Source organism: Dipodomys merriami, unplaced genomic scaffold, assembly GCF_024711535.1.
Source record: "Dipodomys merriami isolate MVZ:Mamm:240054 unplaced genomic scaffold, mDipMer1.0.p SCAF_128, whole genome shotgun sequence".
Classification (NCBI taxonomy): domain Eukaryota; kingdom Metazoa; phylum Chordata; class Mammalia; order Rodentia; family Heteromyidae; genus Dipodomys; species Dipodomys merriami.
The window spans coordinates 694,047-711,354 of record NW_027202582.1 but is presented as its reverse complement, the minus strand read 5'-3'; the positions used below and the strand labels follow the sequence as shown (position 1 = coordinate 711,354).

The 17,308-nt window shown below is 46.9% G+C and overlaps 1 protein-coding gene across 4 annotated transcripts in view; it reads right to left on the bottom strand.

The window, feature by feature from the left end:
• The window catches only part of LOC138824243 (serine/threonine-protein kinase MARK2), a 73,042-nt gene extending 56,797 nt beyond the window's left edge, over nucleotides 1–16,245 (bottom strand). For 2 of the 4 annotated variants that reach the window (XM_070017944.1, XM_070017945.1), the window contains exon 1: nucleotides 15,610–16,244. In XM_070017944.1, coding sequence (XP_069874045.1) covers nucleotides 15,610–15,663 — 54 coding nt within the window. In that variant the 5' untranslated portion in view covers nucleotides 15,664–16,244. Of the gene's footprint in view, nucleotides 1–15,609 lie in introns of all 4 variants that reach the window. The other 2 variants (XM_070017943.1, XM_070017947.1) reach the window with 2 other exon arrangements.
• Between the last annotated feature and the right edge of the window lie 1,063 nt (nucleotides 16,246–17,308).

Genomic DNA, 17,308 nt, shown 5'->3' with positions numbered 1-17,308 from the left:
AGAGCGCTTGCCTTACATGCCTGAGGCCCTGGGTTCAATTCCTCAGCACCACATAAGCAAAAAGAAAAAAGCCAGAAGTGGCTCTGTGGCTCAAGTGGTAGAGTGTTAGCTTTGAGCTGAAGAGCTGAGGGACAGCGCCCAGGCCCAGAGTTCAGGCCCCACGACCAGACCCCCCCCCAAAAAAAATAAATAAATAAATTGAATGAGGGAAGGGATGACACTGCTCAAAAAGAAATGTACTCTTTACAACTTATATAACTGTAACCCCTCTGTACATCACCCTTTATAATCACAATAAAAAATTTTACTGGGGGCTGGGAACGTGGTTTAGTGGTAGAGTGCTTGCCAGGCATCCATAAAGTCCTTGGTTGATTTCTGAGTACCACATAAACAGAAAAGGCTGGAAGTGGTACTATGGCTCAAGTGGTAGAGTGATAGCCTTGAGCAAAAGAAGTTCAGGGACAGTGCCCAAGCCCTGAGTTCAAGCCCCAGGACTGGCAAAAATAAATAAGCTTGTCTTTTTGGGGGAAGGAGAAAGATGGTCTCGCTGTGCTGCCCAGGCTATTCTAAACTCCTAGACTACCGTCCTCAACCACCTCAACCACTAGACTACAGGTTCATGTAACCTCACTAGACAAAAGGAATTTCTTGGGGCTGGGAAGGTGGCTCAGTGGTAGAGCGCTTGCCTTGCATGCATGAGGCCCTGGGTTCGATTCCTTACCACCACATAAGCAGAAAAAAAAAGCCGGAAGTGGTGCTGTGGTTCAAGTGGTAGTGTGCTAGCCTTGAGCTGAAGAGCTGAGGGACAGCACCCAGGCCCAGAGTACAGGCCCCATGACTGGACCCAAAAAAAAAAAGAAATTTCTTGCTACTCAGGAGGCTGAGATCTGAGGATCTCGGTTCAAAGCCAGCCCAAAGGAAAGTCCGTGACACTCTGATCTCCAATAAACCCCTAGAAAACCAGAAGTGGCGCTGTGGCTCAAGCGGTAGAGTGCTCGCGTTGAGCTGAAGAGCACAGGGACAGCGCACAAGTCCAGAGTTCAAGCCCCACAACCAACCAAAAACAAAAAAAAAAAAAGAAATTTCTTAAAATATTTATTCATTCAAAATAATATTAAGCCTGGCACTGGTAGCTCACACCTGTAATCCTACCTACTCAGGAGGTTGAGATCTGAGGATCTCGGTTCAAAGCCAGCCTGGGCAGGAAAGTTTGTGAGTTTCTGATTTCCACTAGAAAACTGGAAGTGACGCTGTGGCTAAAGAGATAAAGTGTTGCTGGGCGCCGGTGGCTCACGCCTGTAATCCTAGCTACTCAGAAGGCTGAGGATTGCGGTTCAAAGCCAGCCTGGGCAGAAAAGTCCATGAGAGGGCTGGGAAGGTGGCTCAGTGGTAGAGCGCTTGAGGCCCTGGGTTCGATTCCTCAGCACCACATAAGAAAAAAGAAAAAAGCCGGAAGTGGCGCTGTGGCTCACGTGGTAGAGCGCTACCCTTGAGCTGAAGAGCTGAGGAACAGCGCCCAGGCCCAGAGTTCAGGCCCACGACCGGACCCAAAAAAAAAAAGAAAAAAAAAGAAAAAAGAAAAGTCCATGAGACTCTTATCTCCAATAAGCCACTAGAAAACCGGAAGTAGTGCTGTGGCTCAAGCGGTAGAACGCTCGCCTTGAGCTGAAGAGCTGAGGGACAGCACCCAAGCTCAGAGTTCAAGCTTCAGGACCGACAAAAAAACAAAGAGGTAGAGTGCTCGCTTTAAGCTGAAGAGCACAGGGACAGCACCCAGGCCCATAGTTCAAACCCCATGACCAACAACAACAAAATAATAGTAATATGAAACAAATACACATTTATGCAACCTATTTTTAATGGAAAACTGTTTTCCTAAACAAACTAAAATTTGATAACAAGAGTTGCATTCTTTTACCTCCTTGCATGTCTCCTTAATATCTGAATTAATGGACTACAGCTGACTTCAAATCTATGTCTGCAATCAATGTTTCAACACCTTGTTTGGAAGTATGTGAAAACAACCCGACTTCATATAGGCAGTTAGAAAACAGTTTACAGCCTTCCAGATACAGAGGATTTTCTTCTTTGATACCAGGCCAAAACTGGGGAGCTGTGAATATGGCTTAGTAATAGAGTGCTTGCCTAGCATGCAAGAGACCCTGGGTTCTATTCCTAGGTACAACATAAACAAAAATTTAAAAAAAAATGCGGGCTGGGAAGGTGGCTCAGTGGTAGAGTGTTTGCCTTGCATGCATGAGGCCCTGGGTTTGATTCCTCAGCACCACATAAGCAGAAAAAGCTGGAAGTGGCATTGGGGCTCTAGTGGGTGGGTGTTAGCCTTGAGCTGAAGAGCTAAGGGACAGCGCCCAGGCCCAGAGTTCACGCCCCACAACCAACAAAAAATAAAATAAAATTGAAACAGTGGTAGCTGCAAAGTAGATTCTTAAATTTTACCAATAAACCTTTTTTATATACTCGTATGTTAAAATTCATTGGTTAGCTTGTTCTTTGAATGGCTCTTTTACCCACTGAAGAATATCCCTACACTGAATTAAGCAGAATTTCCAAATTCTAATACTTACAGTATCAAAAGTCATGTTATCTTTACACTGTTCTCACCACCTCTTTGATAGATACAAAGTTCCCAAAATTCCAATTTTCACTTGAAAACTTGAATTTTATCATTCTGACATCAGTGAAAGCTACTTTATTAATTTCCAAGAGAATGTCCACTGAAGTTGTCCAGTTTGGTCCATCAGTTGTTATTTTTTTTTTTTTTTTTTTTGGCCAGTCCTGGGTCTTGCACTCAGGGCCTGGGCACTGTCCCTGAGCTGCTTTGCTCAAGGCTAATACTCTACCACTTGAGTCATAGTGCCATTTCTGGCTTTTTCTGTTTATGTGGTACTGAAGAATTGGACCCAATGCTTCATACATGCTAGGTAAGCACTCTACCTCTAAACACATTCCCAATCCCAGTTGGTATTTCTAGTTAAAATGATCCATGCAGCTGGTTCAGCTCTGTCACACGTGCTCTTCCACCAAAATGTGGCTCATAGCAGTGATGTTTCGTGGGTATGGCTCAGTGACGCTTCATGATCCACAAGATTAAAAGCACTTTTGTTAATGGGGAAGATAAAATGAAAATTGTTTCTAGCTATTCATCCAAGATGTTCTTGAGTGGCAGCAACGAAGACCACGACTTTGATCACTGGTGGTCTAGTATCTTGATTCGATTTTGGCGCCAGCAGTTTTTTCTGTCATTGCTTCTGTGCCATCAGTGTAAATGGAAATGAAACTGTTCCAGGGTAAATCAAGAGATTCAGAAGTTATTCAATCCTTTGAATATTTATCACCACTTGTGTCTGTGGCTGAGCATTCACATAAATTATTCTTTGACGAGTCAATGCTGGTGAAGCATGGCAAGCCATGTCTGTACATTCGCTTGTGTTAGGTGAGAGTGAACATTCTGAAAATAAGGTATTAACTTGGTCTTCATGACTACAGTTACCTCTTCTATTCACCAAGTACCAGAAACATCTCAAGTGACGATGCCCTGAATTCTACTGATTTTTCATCCAGTGGGCACTCAGGAATGTTAGCTGTCTAAGACCTGCTTAGCCTCTCAGCTACTGTGCAGGTTTCTCTTGCCAAAGCAAAATGGTCACTTGGCTCATAGGAGGCTTCAGTGACTCACCTCCAGAGTGAAAAACTAGAAGATCCTTTGACTTTTAAAGTACTCATAGTATGAACACTTAAAATAATTCAATTCTAGATGAGGTTGATCTGGGTGCAGTTTACAGATATGGATAGATATGCTACAATAGCCCCTCCCCTTTTTGTGGCAGGAGGAGGGAATGGGGGATGTGTCTATCATGGGGCTTGAACTCAGGACCTGGGCACCATTCCTGAGCTCTTTTGTTCAGGGCTAGAGCTCTACCACTTTGAGCCACAGCACCACTTCTGATTTTCTGGTGGCTAATTGGAGATAAGACTCATGGACTTTCCTGCGTGAGCTGGCTTTGAGCTACAACTCTCAGATCTCAGCTTCCTGAGTAGCTAGGATTAGAGGCATGAGACAACAGAGCTCTGTTATGAAACCCATTTGTATGATTATGTATGCTAATAAAAATATTCAATTCTCAGCTGGGCATCAATGGCTTGTGCCTAGTACTAGCTACTCTGGAGGGGGAGATCTGAGGATCATGATTCAAAGCCAGCTTGGGCAGGAAAGTCTATGAGACTCTTATCTCCAATTAATCACCAGAAAACCAGGAGTAGTGCTGTGGCACAAAGTGGTAGAGCACTAGCCTTGAGCAAAAGAGCTCAGGCACAACGCCCAAGCCCTGAGTTCAAGACCGACGATGGACCACCCCCCAAAAAAAAGAAAAATTCAGTTCTCTTTTCTTTAAATTACTATTGACATTGCAACAATGATGCACCTTGGGTGGTAATACCAGACAAAAGTGTTTTGTTGCTGAAGATATACCAAGGCACATTATTAACATCTATAATATTGAGAAGACAGTTTCATTATAACTTTTTTCCTTCAAATTCTTATTTGTACTTCTGCCCGATTTCTTTGAGGTGGAATCCCCTCTTATACTTGTTGAAATGTTCATTTTAGTATCTTTAAATGGATGTTGCAGCTATACTTTGAAAAAGCTAATCTAATCATCCCTTTTAAGATAATACTCATACTTAAATAAGAAAAATACTATAGGGGCTGGGAAGGTGGCTCAGTGGTAGAGCGCTTGCCTTGCATGCTCGAGGCCCTGGGTTCGATTCCTCAGCACCACATAAGCAAAAAGAAAAAAGCCGGAAGTGGCGCTGTGGCTCAAGTGGTAGAGCGCTAGCCTTGAGCTGAAGAGCTGAGGGACAGCGCCCAGGCCCAGAGTTCAGGCCCCACGACCGGACCCAAAAAAAAAAAAAAAAAAAAAAAAAAAAAGAAAAATACTATAAACTGCCTTCTAGCCGGGCGCTAGTGGCTCACGCCTGTAATCCTAGCTACTCAGGAGGCTGAGATCTGAGGATAGCGGTTCAAAGCCAACCCGGGCAGGAGAGACCGTGAGACTCCTATCTCCAATAAAAAACCACCAGAAAACCGGAAGTGGCGCTGTAGCTCAAGTGGTAGAGCGCTCGCCTTGAGCTGAAGAGCTAAGGGACAACGACCAGGCCCAGAGTTCAAGCCCCACGACCAACAAAAAAAAAAGAAAAAAAAAAAAAAAACTGCCTTCTATTTTAGAATGAATAGTATACATTAATTGTATTAATGCATGGTATTCCTTTGTAACAGTTCCATGCATACAACTTATGCTGATCAACCACACCATCTCTATCATTCTCCCTTATACCTTGTTTCCCCTTTCCCAAAACAATTTCAACAAGTTTCATTGTTCTATTTTCTTTCTTTCTTTCTTTTCTTTTCTTTTTTTCTTGCCAGTCCTGGGGCTTGAACTCTGGGCTTGGGTGCTGTCCCTGAGCTTCTTTTGCTCAAGGCTGGCACTCTACCACTTGAGCCACAGCACCACTTATTTTTTTTTTTTTTGAGTAGTTTACTGGAGATAAAAGCCTTATAGACTTTCCTGCTCAGTTTCAAACTACCATCCTCAGAACTCAGCTTCCTGAGTAGCTAGGATTACAAGTGTGAGCAATCAGCACCTGGCTCATTATTCTATTTTCATACATGCAAACAGTTTCCATCATTTATATCTTCATATACCTCCTCCTTAGCCCTCTCTGCTCCTGCTGCCACCTCTACCCGAACAAAGTTGCTCCACTTTCATGTCAGTTGTTTTCTCATTGTGGGTATTAATTGCACCAAGAGGCTCCACCATGGTGTTTTAGGTAAGACATTACCCTACTTTGCTCAGAACAATCTTTTCTACTGCTTTCTCAATCCTAACCTCCCCAACCCCTATTAAGACTCTTTATGCTGACATCTCATATAGTTGCAATGTATTTCTAGGTTTTTTGCCATTCATCTATTTTCCCTCTCCCCTTCCCTCATCCTCTTAAATAGTTCAGCAGAAATATATTTTTTTAAGTTAGACTTTTGACTTTTTTCCAAATACTTTTTGGTATTACAAGATATACATACTCCTTGCAGTTTCCTAAAAGATAGGAAAATACCAGAATTTCAAAATAATGACCTATTAGACAATAATGAAGTTTATGAAAACTCTAGCAGGAAAACCAAAGAGAGCTGGGAAGAGAATAACAGAAGTTCCAAGAACAAAAGTTCCAAGAACAAAGTAAGTTCATCACTAAAAACGTCATATTTGTATGTAAAAGGATGTAATAAAGAAGCCCACATCTCATTAGCTGGTGATGTGATCACATATTATATAGCCCTTGAAAATCACCACCATCCAGGTAAGAACCTGAAAGTGAAAAACAGCATGTTACAATAAAAATAACTGATACTGACTGTATGTACCACTTGAAAGGGCCTTAGTGATTCCTATGGCCCCAACATCACAGAGAACTAATTCAACATCATACCATCAAAATTAGCAAAATCTTCCCAGGTCTCTCTCAAGACAGGGTCTGGACTTATTTCTGATAAGGAAAAGAGTCTATCAGAACTGGCTGTAAGGTCAGAGGAAACAGCCAAGAATCGGCTTGGATTAGCTTCAGTCACCACGGAAACCAGAATACGGTCCCTAATAAGTTGTCAGGTTGAAAGGCCTAGCTTTACTAAGGAAGGTAGCTCTAGAGACACAAAAAGAACTGAATTTTTGTTTTCTTCTGAAACAAGGTCTCACCATTTAATTGAAGCTGGCCTCTAACTGGTCAGCTTCCTGCCTCAGCCTCCCAAGTGCTGGGATTAAGACAAGCAAGCACCAGCAAACGAGAATGAACTTCTTTTCTAAAGTAGCCAACTCTTAACTTTATAGAAACCAGAGGAATGGGAAAAGAAAAGGAGTGGGTGGTTCTAGGATTCCATGCATGAAGGAGCTCTCAGACTGTCAAAATTCCTCTCCTGTCTGGGTGCCAGTGGCTCATGCCTATAATCTTAGCTACTCAGGAAGCTGAGATCTGAGGATTGTGGTTGGAAACCAGCCCAGGCAGGAAAAGTCCATGAGACTCTTATCTCCAATAAACCATTCAAAACAAAAAACAAAAAACAGAAGTGGTGCTATGGCTCAAGTGGTAGCTCAGGGACAGAGCGTAGACCTTGAGTTCAAGCCCCAGAACTGGTACACACACACAAATCCTTCTTCTGAGCCATGCCACAGATACAGGAGAGTGAGATAAGTAAATGAAAAACCCAATATGGAGAGGAACATAGATAGATGGGGCAATAAAGGGAGTTCAAAGACACCAAACAGGAAAAGTAAAGTGGTAGAGTATGACACCTCAGCAGAGAGGTCAAAAGAAAGAGAAAAATACAATGAAAGAAAATAGAGCGCCTGATGCGCTAGCTCTGAAGCTACTCTGTTACCTTCCTCCCTGATCACGGCTGCACAGTGAAAAGCCCCATCAGCTTACTTGCTGTTCTGACAAGGCATTTGGGCTCCACAGATGGCAAGAGATGAAGATAAACAAGGAGCCGACAGAGCCCACGATCTCAGTCCCAGATTCAGACCAAAATTCACAGGAGCAGCTGAGAAATGGCTGCATCCCTTCATGCCTTTGAAAGAGGAGTAACAAGAACCTGCCCTTGAAGGCAATTCTGCTAGGGACAAAGGAACCTTCATTCCTGTACTGCTAAGCCCCATGTGGTCTATAAGAGAAACAGAGAGCTTTCTCTTGTGGCCAAAGGGCTGATACAGCGCATAAAGAGAGACTTTGGTAAAGGAAATCCCTGCACTTGGTGGGGCCTTACCAAAAGGAACCCTTGACATCTCCTCTAAAACTGGAGTCCCTGCTCACAAAATCGATGGCCTTCTGGTTATCAATGAAACTGCACATCCATCATTACCAGCATTCGTAACACTGAAATATGGACAGGCAGCAGGTGGTGTTTTTTCCTTTAATCAAAATTGACTAATATTGAGGCTTTATTTAAAATAAAATTGTTATGAGGAGGAGGAGAAGGAGGAGAAGGAGAAGGAGGAGAAGAAGTAGGAGAAGGAGAAGAAGAAAAAGAAGAGGAGGAGGAGGAAGGGAGGGAGAAGGGAGGGAGTAAGGGAGGGAGGGAGGGAGGGAGGGAGGAAGGAAGGAAGGAAGGAAGGAAGGAAGGAAGGAAGGAAGGAAGGAAGAGAAGGAAGAAGAAGAGCTGCTAGTGGCATAAGCCTATAATTCCAATACTAGGATCAGTTCCAGGCCAGCCTGGGTACACAGTGAAACCTCATCCCCTCCTCCCAAAAAATTATATGAAATTCTCCAACAATATTCTATTTCTTTTATATAGTAACTGGTAAAGGGAAAAAAGGAAGGAAAAGAGAGAGAAGATAAGAGGGAGGGAGCACTGGTGTCTCACACCTGTAATCCTAGCTACTCAGGAGGCTGAGATCTGAAGATCCCGATTCAAAGCCAGCTAGAGCAGGAAAGTCCATGAGACTGTTCTGTCTAATAAAACCACCAGAAGGGGCTGGGAAGGTGGCTCAGTGGTAGAGCACTTGCCTTGCATGAAGCCCTGGCTTCGATTCCTCAGCACCACATAAGCAAAAAGAAAAAAGCCGGAAGTAGCACTCCAATGGTAGAGCGCTGGCCTTGAGTTGAAGAGCTGAGGGACAATGCCCAGGCCCAGAGTTCCAGCCCCACCATGGACAAAGAAAAAAAAAAAAAAGAAGGAAAGAAAGAAACATTAAAAGGCTGGGCACTGGTGGTTCACACCTATAATCCTAGCAACTCAGGAGGCTGAGATCTGAGGATCGCAGTTCAAAGCCAATCTGACCTGTAAAGTCTAGGAGATTCTCATTACCAGCTGACCAGCAAAAAGCTGGAAGTGGAGCTGTGGCTCAAGTAGTAGAGCACTAGCTTTGAGGGAGAGGGAAAAAAGTGTGCATGCCTTAAAACTTCCAGGGAAGATCGGTCACTCTGAAGACAAAGGTACATGGGGTGCAAAAAAGCCCCTTTTCAAGAATGAGGTCCGGCTCCCAGACTCATGGGTATTTGGAGAAGGAGAGGGGTTGTTTACACTTTTCAAACTCATGCCTCACTGAACACAGCCCGGAGAAGGCAGACCTTTGTATTGCCAACTTCTCAGAGAACACAGAGAAAAATAGGCCGAGGCTGCTCAAAACCAGCTTGACTGGTTCTACAGAACAGACTATGGGCTGCTTATATTAAAAAGAAAAAAAACCAAATAGGTGGCTTGGAGCCAGTCACTGAACCTACCCCTTCTCTTTCTCCTCATCTTCAATTGTCCCTGGGATCCCTTAGCCAGTATCAGTGTTCACCTTACCCTCTCTTCTATCAAACCTCGTGTGATCTTACAGTTTTTTAAGCCTAAAACTAATAATTTGGTAGGTAGGAAATGCTCCCCCATCTTGGGAGGAATGGGATCACATTTTGCCATCTTCTCATGAGAAACATAAGGAATAACTGGAAATAGGGAAATAAGCGATAACCCAAAGACAGGCATCTTGGAACAAATTCCTCACAGAAATCCAGAAACTTCAAATACACTAGACATACAGACCAAGGAATCTAGCCTGTTTACACCCAAAAAGGAGAAAGTGGTCCGGTGGGTGTGGGAAGGGACAGGGGTGCCTTCTCTTTGGAGAGATAAGTGGAAAACAAGAGGCCAGATTCCCTCTAGGCAGTGCTTCACAATCATCTGCCCCACCTCAGCCTAAAGGATAAGCAAAGGCACTCCGTGGCCTTTACCGAAAGGCTGTGGTAGAATGGAGGTAAAACTTTTAGGGTTAAGCCAGGGTGGCCTGGGTGCTTTCCATGCCCACCTGAGGAAAGGATGATTTCCTTCCTCACAAGGTTTGTAAAAGGCTTACTCTTCCCTGTGCTGAGACAGAAGGGGAAAATGCACAGCTAATGCTTCAATGACTCACTCGTGTTTGATAAAGGCTGGGAGAAAGCCTGGAGAACCCAAGCTTCCAGTGCAAAACATACAAACACTGGAATCTCCCGTCAAGAGAAGCAAATTCAGCCACCTATCCTGTTTGTCATTTTGCTGAAACTCAGAAGAGGAAGGAAAAGGGGCCATGTTTAAATTCCACCACATTTTCCATATGCCTCTCAATTTTTGCTTTGCTAAAGAAGCAGTGAACATGGCAGCACCACCCTTGCTAAAAGGGAATCAAACCCTCTGTGCACAAAGGCCTAATAACAGAACCTAGCTTAACCAAGCAGAGGGAATCAGGGCTGGGCCTGGGTACTACAGGAAGCCTTATGAGGCAGTCTCAAGAAAGGGAGATGACCACCCTACTGGCCCTTTCCATCTGCCGAGGTTACTTCATCCCAAACCATTAATGGGCTTCAAAGTGCTGCTGGGAGGGAATCCATTTAGCAAAGACACTATCAGGGGCCAAAGGTGGTACCCAGCCCCCACCCTGCTTGTCGATAATGGGCCACAAAGTCTGAGGCTTGGCTGCACTCTAGGTATAAAATATTCATTTGAATAGACATAATACATATATAGGAACGTCATGGAAGCTCCTGAGGGAAGAGAAATGCCAGCCAGGTGGCTAAGTGCTCAAAATGGGAAAGAGTTCATGAAGGCCTGGGTTAGTCCTGGTCAAATGTCCACTGAGAATTGGGTTGTTCTGTCCAAAGGGGAAAAAGTCTAGCCAGAGAAGTTCTGATTCCCAAAGAGATCTCATCATGCAAATCTCTCAGACAAATTTTCCATAGACATCGACTCTGCCTAAGACATTCATGCTGAAAAAATCTCCAGCCCATTGTTTGGTCACAGTCTGAAAGATTCAGCTACCCCTGTGCAAACTGGATTTCAATCTGAAGCAAGCCAATTCTCAATGACTGACTTGTTTCCATCTGTTCAGCTACATCCTACAGTCCACAGACAGAAAGCATAGAGAGACATTATTACAATGTGTAAGGTGGCTACTTTTACCAGGTGCAAAGGGTACACATGGCAACTCTACAGATTCTGAGAGCCCTTAACCCAATCCTCATCTGAAATCTCTAGGGCATAGCAGCAGGTAAGTGAGGATATGTGATCAACATTCACCCACATCCCCATCTAAGAGTACTTTCATCCCACCTCTACCCCACCCCCACCTCACTGCCATGTCAAAGCAAAGAATCAGTGCTAGCACCCCAAGCACAGTACAGCACAGCTCCCAGAGCTGGAAGGTGGCACCCTAGCTAACCCAGTTATTGACCCAGAGGGTATCACAAACTTTTTAGTACAGAAGTGATCAGAAGCCTGGGCAGAAAAGAACGCTACACTCTTATCTCCAATTAACCACCAAAAAGCCAGAAGTGGAGCTATGGATCAAGTGGTAGAACACAAGCCTTGAGCAAAAAAGCTCAGGGACACTGCCTAGGCCCTGAATTCAAGCACCAGGACCGGCACAAAAAAAGGAAGAGGAAGAGGAGGAGGAGGAGGAGGAGGAGGAGGAGGAGGAGGAGGAGGAGGAGGAGAAGGAGGAGGAGGAGGAGGAGGAGGAGGAGGAGGAGGAGGAGAAAGAAGAAGAGGAGAAGGAGGCGGCAACAGCAGCAGCATCCAGATTGACACTGGATACAATGTGCATGGAGAAGCTTATTTGTTCTTTACAGCATCCTAAAATTAAGATTTTCCTCTTCATCAATCTTCCAAACTTCTTCTTCTAGAATTCTGAGAAAATGTACATTCCCTATTCCCTAAAAATGTGAAGGCAACTGGGCACCTGTAATCCTAGCTGTTCAGGAGATTGAGATCTGAGGATCATGGTTCAAAGCTGGCCCAAGCAAGGAAGTCTATGAGACTATTTTATCTCCAATTAGCCACAAGAAAACCAGAAGTGGTACTGTGGCTCAAAGTGGCAGAACATTAGCCTTGAGCAAAACAGCTCAGGGAGAGTGCCCAGGTCCTAAGTTCAAGCCCCATGACCATCACCCCCCTCTCCCCACCAAAAAAAGTGAGGGCAGCATTGTGCCTCGTCTAATGGCCAGAAACCTGATGGGTGGCAAGAGGCTTCTATTTTCTTTTGGGAGTTCTTTCAATTTCTAGGCCTTAACGTGAGGCAGGTCCAAAGCCATGTGGACCTTCCCCAGGTCCTAACCAAAGTGCTAGCCAGTGGCAGGTGAACTCTGGAAACTGGACCATCTCCACACTTGCCTGACTGTTGCTGCTGGCTAGAAGACAAACAGTCATCTTGCTGATTGCTTTCAAAGCTGCCAAGCCTCCAGGCCAGCAGAGCCATTTGGAAAAGAAGCTTACAGAAAGCTCAGCTCACAGACTAAGAAACTCCAAAACTACCAGACCCAGGTCAGAATCCTCCTTCAGAGGAAGAAGTCTATCACCATAAAAAAAGCACATCTAGAATCAGGTGTCACAAAAAAAAAAAAAAAAAATCATCTTAAAGACAGAGCTTGACTTTCTTTTATCTCCTACTTTCACTGTTAAGAAGCAAAGTTGACAGCAAACAGGCAATCTCTCTGCAACATAAGGTTTATTTTTAATGCTTCAACGTTTTCTTCTGTGTGTGTTTCAGATGTGATCAAAGAGCACCCAGAAACAGTTCCTTATCAGCCACATTAAAAAAAAAAAGGGGGGGGGGAGAAAAGAGCAAGTAAAAAAGATTGGAGACAACCACCAGAGTTTGTTTACCTATTTTCTGGGAAAACCAGTTTAAATAATTTAAATCTACTTAAATAAGGTGAGAGTGGACCTCAGGAGAGAGGGAAGTGCCCAACCAAATCTCTTGCTTTTTATTTCTTTTCATTAAGGCCACTGCAATGACTGAGCCTCTATGGCCATTTCAGCCAAAACTACAACAGGACCAAAAAGCAGGTACCTACTTCACCTGACAGAAAGCATGATCAATTCTAAAGGAGGCCATCATTGGCCTTATGAACAGAAGACTTGTTGCTGAACTTTTTTTTTTTTTTAACAAGCTTTAAAGAACATAGCACTGGACTGGGATTGTAGCCCACTGGCAGAACACTCGCCCAGCATGTGTAAGGCAGGGCTCTGAGCACCATTCCCAGTACACACACACACACACACACACACACACACACACACACACACACACACACACACACGCACACACACGCACACACGCACACACTTCACAAAGAGTAAAGAGGATAAGTAACTCTTAAATTTGGAAGAGAATGACAACATATGCAGCCACTGGACTAAACAAAGTTAGCACAGAGGAGCTTATCCAAAATTGATCACTTGCTATCACAAAATCAGTAGACATCTTCTGAGTCTCCACTACTTGCTCAGTAGTACTTGAGGCAAATAAGAGAGGAAATCAGTGTACAGAATACAAGAAAAAGACAGAGGCAATAATGCATTTACATTTAGCAGAGCACAAAGAACCCACACTGAGGCAGTCTTCTACTCTCTGGAGCACAATGCCCCCACAACCTCACAGAGAAAGTAGGCACTCCAGCCACTCCCCGAATGCCTGAGGGTGCCAGTCACTTGGCCTCCTCCTACCAGCTCATAATCAAGAGTCTGGGAAAGTTCTCTGGTCAGGCAGGGTCTACCTGCTAAAACAAAGATCTTGAGAGGAAAGGGAACAAACAAGCAACAACCTCAAGAGAACCTAGAGAAAGTGGATCCCAGTAGGAAAGAACCAGCTGGCAAGCGAGGGGCTATGGGCACCCAGATCAAGACCTCTGTCCCATGTCAACCCAGCCACCAGACCAGTGATGGGACAAATCAATCACCCCTCACTCACAGCCCCTACTTCACCCCAAAAGCAAACAGTCCATATGAAATAAGGGTCAACCATTGCAGAGAAAAGCTCTGTCTATACTCCTCTTGAACCCCTACGTGCCCATGTGACAAGAAGGCAAGAAGGTTAACAAGACAGAAAAGCAAAATAAATGAAAGGAAGTTAAGATTTCTCAGAGGTTAACGTGCGAGAGAATGGAACATCACTCTACCCCACCTGACTACAAAGAACACAGAGAATCAGGAAAACAGAAAAGATGTAATGAGGGGAAAGAATGCAAAAAGCACTGCAGCCTCAGGGTAGAAGTCTCTTTTTCTGGACAAGGTGCATTTATTTATTTAGCCTAGTAAAGTTCACCAAGAAAGTTCAGATAGGCAGGGGAGAGGATGAAAGGAAAGGGAGGGATGGAAAGTGGATGCCTCTGGGCTGAGGCCAGATGATGACAGAAAAGGCAAAGGCTTGGGTGACAAGTGTAAGCACTGATTGCCAGGTTGGGAGAGAGTGAGCCTGTAGAATTCTGAGGCTGACCAGCAGTGGAAGAAATGCACGTGCAAAATGCGTGGATTTCCTGGGAATCACAAACACTAGCCAATAGGAAGGGAATGGACAGGAGGGTGGCGGGGGAACTATATACTGTGCAGAGGACAGGAGACTCACTGGACATGAAAGGCAGCTCTGATTAAGAAGCATAGTAAGGAAGACAGGGTAAGGTTGTGCAACAGGAAGCAGCAAGCAAGGAGGAAGACACTAAGAGAAGTGACAGCCACTGTTGAAGAGAGACAGAAAGCATCCTGCTTTGTATTGCAGCGTGAGAAGGCAGAAAGGCAGGCAGAGATGGTGATACGTGTGCGGCCGGGGAAGGACCGAGCAACAGGTTAGGTGAATACAACAAGAATACAACAGCTTCTTTTTTCCAACAAGACGACCGAGTTTGAGCCCAAGGAGAAGCTGGTTGAACACTCACAGCGGGGGGGGGGGGGAGGGAACCCCGAGAGGCTCAGAGACTTAAAAGCCAAACCCCAAGGGGAAGGTGGGGGGAGGGAGGGGGGGGAGAAGAAGTAGGATCCAAAGACTCCGAGGCAGTGGTGACTGAATCCCCAAAAGCAACCTGTGGGAAAACTATGCGCATGACAGCTATATGGGAAACACGGAAGCGACACACATGCCAGCTCCGGGAACCAGGGAGCTAGCTAGCTCTTGGCGAAAAGAAGGGAAAGTGATGAGCAAAAAGAGTAGGCGCACGATTTGGAAAGGGGATGAGGGAGGAGCGGGTGGGTTGCAAGCAAGAGGGAGAGCCCGATTTGGAACGAAACAGGGTAGAAAAAGCCGCTGGGAAAGTGAAAGGGGGACGGGGTATCGAAAACACACTCCGGGGCAAAGACCCCGAGGGCGATAACCGAGGACTGGGAGAACCGGTGCGGGCGACGGGGGAGCAAGGCTAGAGGAGAGGCAGGAAAAGGTGGACAACCATCCGTGGCAAATCGCGGGATGTTATTCGAGGAGCCGGAGGGTGGCTACTCGGAGCGTGGGTGGAAGAAGACCAGAAAGGCCCCTGGGGGGGGGGGGGGGAAGGGGAAGAGAAGGGGAGGCCGGGGAGGTAACACGGAAGAGAGCAGGAGGGCGGTGAGGGGAGAGGGGAGTTGGCAGAAAGACAAGTGTGCAGCTCCGAGTCAGGACAAGGTGGGTCCCGGGTCAAGACTCGCAAAGGTGATGTGCGGGGACAGTAGCCAGATGACAGGGCAGCCGAGGTCTGCGGGATGGCAGTAGGAGAGCAGAGGGAGGAGGCTCCGCAAGGTGCAGGGGGCCCAGCCAGAGAATTCGGGGAGCCCTCGGGGCTCCTTACCTGCTCCGTGTCCCTCTCGTTCAGCGTGGGTAGGGGGGTCCGGGCGCTGGACATGGCGCCGGTACCTCAGGGGAGGGAACCGAGAAGCTTGGAGGAAGGGAGGAAAGGGAAGGCGCGGAGCCCGGCCGGGCGGGGCTTCTCACAGCAGGAGCACCCGCCGCATGGGCCCCGGCCGGGGGTGCGGGGAGGCCGGACAGCCGCTCACGCCAGCCCGGGGATGCGCCGCTCGGGCTAGGCCGCGCCGGCTCCGAGCGGCTCCGGACCGCACCCCCCCGACCCCCGGCTGGGCTGTGCCGCCTTTCGGCCGGGCCGCGCCGCTCCGCCTACTCTCTGCCGCCGCAGCCGGCCGCCCGCCTCGCTCCTCCCCTGCCCTCAGCCGCACTGCTCCGCGCCCGGCACACAGGCAGCCGCCACCGGACCTGCTGCTCCCAACATGGCCGCCACCACCGCTGGCCTTCGGCTCTTTCCGCCGGCCGCCGCCGGAAATCTCCGAAACAACTAGGAACGGGAGGGGGCGGCTCCTTCTCCTCCCCACTAGGGACTACCGGTGAATGCCGGAAACAGCCGAAGACGGTAACCCCCGGGGAACGCGCACACCTCCACGACTCCGAATGCCGAGCTTCGGCTCTGTTTACGGAAATCCACGAAGCAACTCCCGGCCCTCCGGAGCCACCGAGCCACGCCCATCAGACAGGCCACGCCCGGCGACGTAGCCACGCCCACTTCCAGTTAGTTTTTCGGCAGTTTCCGGAAACACTCGAGAGACTCAGCGTGCGAAGTCGGCCACGCCCCCTTCCCCGGCAGCCCGGCGGAGGACCGCCGCCGAGAGCCATTTCCGGCAACACCCGCGGGCCCGCCGCACACGGAGTCGTTTCCCGGTGCGGTTCGCCAAGGGCTGGCGAGTCCTCTCGTTTGTTTCCGTCAGTTTTCGGGTATTTTCAAGCCTTGAGTAGGAAGCGTGGTATTTCACTGGCAAATAAAGCTGATCGTCGCCTCTAGGATCTTGGGTTCTTCTTCCTGCCTTCTGCGGTCAGTAAGCTCCGTATCTACTACTGTTTCTCATCCAGACTTGTACACGCGAAATGCGGTGTTAGTCTGTCAGGTGTCTACCTGCCGTCCAACACCTGTCACCGTCTGTCTTCTGCTTACCTAGTCCGCACACTAGCTTCTTGTCCACAGGTTCTCTAGAAGACCCGGACAGTGCCCCGCACTCTGCCACCAGCGTCCAGGACCTGCATTTCACCATTTATTTATTTTTGAGGCTGATCCTGGGGCTTGAACTCAGGGCCTGGGAGCTTTCCCTGACCTTTTCTCTCAAGACTAGTGCTCTACTACTTGAGCCACAATTCCACTCCCAGCTTTTTTTTTTTTTTAATTTTAGTGGAGATAAGACTTGTCTCACAAGTGTATGGGCACCGATGGCTCGTGCCTGTAATTCTAACTACTCAAGAAGCCGAGATCTGAGATTCACAGTTCGAAAACAGCCCAGTTCAGGCAGGAAAGTCCATGAGACTCTCATCTCCAATAAACTACTCAGAGCCAGAAGTGGCAGTGTGGCTCAAGAGTACAGTGCTCGTGCAGAGCCTGAGTTCAAGCCTCTGCACCACAGCAAAAAAAAAAAAGAGGGGCTGGGAAGGTGGCTCAGTGGTAGAGCACTTGCCCTGCATGCATGAGGCCCTGGGTTTGATTCCTCAGCACC